At 42.2% G+C, this 6,835-nt stretch overlaps 1 protein-coding gene across 2 annotated transcripts in view; it reads left to right on the top strand.

Moving 5' to 3' along the window:
- The first annotated feature begins 1,353 nt into the window (after positions 1-1,353).
- LOC123509550 overlaps positions 1,354-6,835 on the top strand; it is a 103,340-nt gene continuing 97,858 nt past the window's right edge. The window contains exons 1-4 of one of the 2 annotated variants that reach the window (XM_045263919.1): positions 1,354-1,610; positions 3,489-4,463; positions 5,030-5,071; positions 5,804-5,964. In XM_045263919.1, coding sequence (XP_045119854.1) covers positions 1,559-1,610; positions 3,489-4,463; positions 5,030-5,071; positions 5,804-5,964 — 1,230 coding nt within the window. In that variant the 5' untranslated portion in view covers positions 1,354-1,558. The remainder of the gene's footprint in view (positions 1,611-3,488; positions 4,464-5,029; positions 5,072-5,803; positions 5,965-6,835) is intronic. The other variant, XM_045263920.1, reaches the window with a different exon arrangement.

The raw sequence follows: 6,835 nt of genomic DNA, 5'->3' as shown, positions 1-6,835 counted from the left end.
TACAAACATCCTCATTTACGCATGTATGTACAACTTTGTCCGTCAGCAGTACTTAATCCCCCCCCACCCCGAGTGATCATTGCATTCTCCTCTCTCTCTTTCCTCTCCTTCATTCTTGTACTGTACGTCTCTTCCTTTCCTCACTTATATACTGCATATACCTGCCTCACAAAGATCCTATTCCCGCTCTCTCTCTCTACACACACACACACACACACACACATTACAGTGGAGTGTTTCAGGCAGCGCCGCGCGAGACTACGAGTGAGTGCTCGAGGCCTTGCTGATGCAGTGACCAAGTACGTCTTTGTTGAACCACAATTCGATAAGTTATCTATTCTCAAGTTCGATCCATTTAGTTATTACTATTATTATTATTATTATTATTATTATATGCGGTAAAGCTAGAAGAATGATATCTAGGTACCACCGTATATATCCACGCATTGCAAAACAGCAACTGAGAGGAACGAAGAAGAAAGGTAGCAAGGATATCCTCCTTCCCTGTAGGTTTATTCCAACCAAAACGAGGCGTGTCATCTTCTGGAGCCGTGGTCATCTGAGGCCAAGCCGAACTGTGCAGAATTGGCACTAGGCATACAAGTGCGTCGTCCACACGTTTGTTCATTGTCGCTCGTAGCCTGGCTGCCGGCGTCACATGGTTATGATGGTTTCAGTGTCGCTGCTTCGCCGCCGCCTCAAAAGATTAGCGTTGCAACGTCGTGGTTCAACGCCGCAACTTGGCATTAGTCGTTATTTAAGTAATGTCACAACTTTGCGTCTGGCACACAGTGCCTCGGTACCACAACTTTGTGTCCGGCGTTCAGCGAGGTGAGTCTTGTTGCTACGGTTGGCAATGGTAGAATCGCCGTGACACTGACCTTCATTCTCTGTCACCGGTGTCAACCACGGTCCCGGTCAAATGCCCGCATCCTGCCCACCCCAGCCACGGGGAGGGCGCCAGGCGGGTCAACAGGTACCTGGGGCCTGCCTGGCGGCGTCAATCCCTCCTGGCAATAATAATGAGTCGCCCCCTGGCGGTACTAGCACGCTGCGTACTCCGTGTACCCATTACGTAATTTCCTCTTTCCTTCGGCAAAGATAATTGAAAAGGGGTTTCTAAGTACCTCTCAAATTATATTTATTGAAATTTTCTTTCAGCATGATCGTTGTACAGTGATTTCAGTATAAGTTCAATCTCGCAGACACCGCGAATATATTGGCCCCAACCAGCGCCTGGGTTATTGTACGAGTGTGGACGGGACGAGGACCACGGCCGGCGGTGAGCCTTTCCCCCACGAAGGGTATATAAGGCATCCAAGGTGGCCCGCTCCGCAGTGGTCAGAGGCGCGCTGCTGGTGCTTGTATTGCCATGCCTTGTCTGTACATGTGTGTTATGTGCACCTACTGAGTCACTTGGTGAAGTTTAGAGTGCTCGCAACAAAACATTGTTATATATACCTGGTACCTGGCGAGTCACCTGTAACACTTGGTGACAGGCCAGGTAAGACGGGCTGCTGAGGCGAGGGTGTGGCCCAGCAGTGGTCAACGGGCCAACATGAGACTGCTGGTGGTGACCGCCGTCCTGCTGGCAGCACAGGTCAGCGCAGGTCAGTCTCTCCTACTTTTACACGGCCACGCTTAAGCTGCGCCGTCCAGCGTGTAGGGTAAAGGGGGGGTTGATTTGACCACATTCAGTAACTGGCTGGCTGATCCCTGTATTGCTGTTTCATTGAAAACTATCTGATTTATAGTCGAAATATTATTTGCTTTGTATTTTTTTTCATAAAAGTTCTTGGTATATGGAGGACGTTGGCTCGTGATTTGCTGCAATATACACAATAAACTAGTGATATATATATATATATATATATATATATATATATATATATATATATATATATATATATATATATATATATATATATATATATATATATTTTTTTTTTTTTTTTCTCTAGTATTCTATAATTCAGGAAAGAGACGCTTATGAAGAAATGTGACATTCACACATCGTTGTACCAGTTGCAAACAAATATCAAACGTGTAACCATTTACTTAAAGGGTTAGTGTAGCTGACAAAGTTGTGATGGTTTCATTGAGTGCTAAAATAAAGTATTAGTCAGGAGAGCCTCAAGAACTGTTACACTGAGCTAAGATTAATATACGCGTCACTTTTCAGTTTCGATAATGCATGAATTCAGTCAAGTCCTACTATCCTGTATTGCCTCACGTCAGCTACCTTCCCCCCACCTCACAAACATCCTAAGCTTACATAAACGCTTGACAGGGAACTTTTTTTTCGTTGATGAAATGGTCAGATTCTGATTTAATTTTGTTTGATATGAAAATAATCTTTACGAAGCCAGTATTCAAGTGTGTGTGTGTGTGTGTGTGTTAAAATGTGCATATCATTGTCATCAGATGCTTTGTTTATGTTTGTCGTGTTACGTGTATGTAGTGTGTGTGCGCATCATGTCGGGGGAAATACTTGACACTAACACTGCTGTTGAATCGCTTGTTCGTCATAACCCTTGTCCATGTGAAACTCTGCGCTCTGCGCTCTGGCTCAATGTAATGGCATCGCTTTTACGTAAAAGAAAGGCGGCGTCTTGCGTGAATATGACTTTAAGAAAATCTACAGGGTTAGCTGGGTCTTTCAAATAGGACACGAGATATAAGAGATCATAGGCCGAAAAAAATAGCTTTTTATTTAAATGAAAACGAGTGTAGCAGCATGTATTTCCGTGCATGACATTCAAAGTTGTGTGTAGGCTAGTCGTTATGGCCTCACGGTGAAGCTCCCTGATATGTAAGATTATTGTGGAAAGTACTGCTAATTTTTTTATGCATCTTCAAATTTATTCAAGTTAACCGCAGTTTTCCCAGTCACTTATCCCTTTTACTAGTGAACTCTGGAATTCTGCTTCTGTTTCCTCCCGTGTTTACGTGCATGACTTTAACTCTTTCAAGACTTCAGAATACTTCTTGTAATTGTGGATTATGTTGGACTGTCCTCATTTGGAACTGCCATCTACAGGGGGTTCTTTCTTTCTCACTTTTTTATCCCTCAAGCTAGAGGCCATCTTACATAAACAAAATCAAATGAAAACTAGGTGGATGTGCTTGATGGTTTCAGAAAGGACCGGCTAGTAGTCATATTCAAACTGGACTATACTTCAATTTGGGCCCGCGCCTTTCCCCTACATTAGTATAGGGAACAGTGGCAACGCATGTTTATTGCAGCCTTGCAACACTTCCTTGGGTGGGTGTTTGTGCTCTCTGTTTAGCGGTAATGTGGTAGCTTGGTCCTGCGTGTTTGCCCTTGTCTTGGAGGATATGTTAGCAACTTGAATATTGATGTGTATGGTATTGTTTCTGAGATATGCAAACATAAATATACATATGCGTAAGTACATTTATTTCAAGTTATCATATTTAGTTTTATTTATTTTTTTTTCTTTGTGTGTGTATGTATATGTTCCCAGCGACGACCCTGATTGATGATGATACCGAACCAGCCTCGGATGATTCTGCGAGCTCAGCCTTGGCTGGGTCCCAGCAGCTGCAAGATGGCCTTCTTGCTCCCCAACTGGGTCACACCATTGCGGAACATCGCCCCCCAGTGCGTTCCGTGAGGCCTGCTGATCCTCGCTTTAGCCTGTACGGTCAGGCAGCAGACCGCTCAAGATACCGTGCACAACCAGGATATGAACACCCGGGATACGATCGCACCGCACCTATTGAACGGCCGGGCTATCAACGATCTAATTATGATCGCATCGCAGCTAATGAACGCCCGGGATATGATCGCACTCCGGCTAATGAACGGCCGCAATATGAACGACCAAGCTATGATCGTTCACCTGCCAATGAACGACCTGACTATCGCACAACTTCCATTGCACGGCCTAGCTATGATTCTAGGAGTTACGGTAGACGGCCAGGTTACAATCGCACAGTTTCCAACGAACGGCCCGGATACGATCGCAGCGGCCATGTCAGACGGCCAACCAATGAACGCCCGTGGTATGACCGCACTGCAGCCAATGAACGGCCGGGATATGACCGTACTGTAGCTTATGAACGGCAGGGATATGACCGCACTGTAGCCAATGAACGGCCGGGATACGACCGAACTGTAACCAATGAACGGCCGGGATACGATCGCTCTGTAGTCAATGAACGGCCGGGATACGATCGCTCTGTAGCCAATGAACGACCGGGATATGACCGCACTGCACCCAATGAACGGCCGGGATATGACCGCACTGCACCCAATGAACGGCTGGGATATGACCGCACTGCACCCAATGAACGGCCGGGATATGACCGCACTGCACCCAATGAACGGCCGGGATATAGTCGTTCTTGGCTTAATGTTCAAGATGGCGCTGGTTACAGAGAGGAAGTTTCAGCGGGAAGCGTCAGCGGCCGAAGAATGGAGGAGGCGTTCTCCACAGGTGTGTAAGGAAAGGATGTAAAGGCAGTCAGGAAAGGAAAGGTGCAAACTCTCTCCTGTTTGTGTAGTGTTCACCCAAGCCTAAATATTAGCACCAGTTATGTATTTTTAAATTTCTAACACACGTTGACTTTCGTTTTTATCCAAACTTTCACTACCTTTCTCAATGGTTTCATTGCATCTATACCTACTCATTTTCACACCTTAACTCTCATTTACTTTCACAAGTTATTGACTCGATTCTTAGCTTTGTCAGCTTCTTAATTTCTCCATGATATCACACTTATGTTATCACTTCATCCGTAGACTTGCATCTAAGTTAACTTCTCTAATTCCTCTTTTTATTTTATTATTATTATTATTATTATTATTATTATTATTATTATTATTATTATTATTATTATTATTATTATCATCATTATTATTATTATTATTATTATTATTATTATTATTATTATTATTATTATTGTATATTCATCGGATGATCACACTTTAACTCTCATTTCATTAACATCAGATTCAGTATGGTCAGTCGCTATAGTTAGCTTATTTGTTTTTTTCTTCCAGGCGGCTCCGAGACGATGTGTGCAAAGACATGCAGCTCGTCAGGTGAGTGGAGCTTTGTGTTCTCATCCTCTCAGTGAGGTGAAGAAAAATCACAGCTAGATTGTTGATATGCCATCACATACATATATACGTACATATTATTATTATTATTATTATTGTTATTGTTGTTGTTATTATTATTATTATTATTATTATTATTATTATTATTATTATTATTATCATCATCATCATCATCATCATTGCTATTATTATAATATGGAATACAATAGAGAGAGGGAAAGAAGAGCAAAGGAACAAATTTGTTCCTGATTAGTTATCCTTTAAAGCTTTTTCCTATACCATTGTTTCCATCACCACTGCATTCTATGTGTACAAAAATGTGTATACTTACATGCATTCATTGATCCCAGCCTTCATTATAAACACCGAAGACAGTATGGTAATGAAGACCAAAAGTAGGATGGACAAGAGTGCCATACTAATGCAGTGATGTGCCAAGGCTAAGAGAATGTTATGAGTGTGGTGTAGTTTTAGTATTACCTCCCCTGATGCCTCTCTTCTCCCTCCTTCCCCTTCTCCCCTTCCACCATCACCTGCTTCTCCATTACCCGTCTTCCTTGCAATGATGTTACAGTATACAGACTTTTTTGCATTACCTTTACTGTTTTGTCAAATTCTATTAAGTTGATCAATGAAATTAATTAAGAATGCCAAGGAAGCTAAAGACTTTAATTTTTCTTGAAGAGTATTGCTAAAAAAAAATTGTGTCTGCAGGTGAGAGGCAGACTACATATCAAACAGGGCAGCAGTATGTGTACCTGTACCGGGGCGAGGCGGCCACTACCACTGCAGGGAACCACCAGGAGTCCTCCATCAATGTGGCAGCAAGGGTCATTGTCACTGTTGGCACCTCCCCTTGTGACCTAAGGCTGCAGGTGAGAGCAAGGGGTCAAGAATCATTGCATGTATATATTCAATTTGTAGACTATCATATATCACTTAGTTAATGTTGCAGATGATCTGATATTCTACTCACAGTGGTGCATACATAATATTTCATGTATTTGATTTTTTTCTGAGTTACCATTATAATAATTCATGAAAGGATATAGGCTACCATATTATAATGAATAGCTTATAGGTCCTGCATAATTCAATTTGAGAAATAATAGTACCAGGTGCAAGCAGGCTGTGCACATTCGACCCTCATTTTTCAGGAGTAAATGGTGCTAGATAATGTTCTGGATAATGAAAAACACAAATGGGTTCTTTGTTTGCTAAATATGATCGTCTGCCTCCTTAGACTTTTGGAAAACTGCAAAGTTTATTTTGGTTTCCTGGATTAACTAAACCAAAACAAACTTAATCTAAGTTAACCTAACACTAAAATTAACCTAACTAGTATGTGAAAAAAATTTTCATAGATGTTAAGTACACTAAGTATACTACCACAACATGCAGCTGTGTCATGCGATGCTGGCTGTATCCGCATTGCTAGCTTCATCCTGCACAATATTATTGAAATGCCTGTCGATTGTGGAATCGCCACAGCCACCCATTGTTCCCCTTGAAATTCTCTATATCAATTTCTTTGCCAGCTTCTTAGCTGCTGCACATACCACTTCATGATGGCAGCCCATCTAATGAAACATCTTTTCCACTCCTTACACTTTTCCTTGGTACAGCTTTACCACTTTTACTTGATGATGCATCCACACAGTATTTGGCAGAGTATTCTACCAGCTTATATTTTGATTTAGTCATGTCTGACACAGTTTGCGTGGCCATACCATTCTCCTTACAAAC

Source organism: Portunus trituberculatus, chromosome 27, assembly GCF_017591435.1.
Source record: "Portunus trituberculatus isolate SZX2019 chromosome 27, ASM1759143v1, whole genome shotgun sequence".
Taxonomy (NCBI): domain Eukaryota; kingdom Metazoa; phylum Arthropoda; class Malacostraca; order Decapoda; family Portunidae; genus Portunus; species Portunus trituberculatus.
The sequence above is the reverse complement of the archived record's forward strand: the minus strand, read 5'-3'. Positions and strand labels throughout refer to the sequence as shown.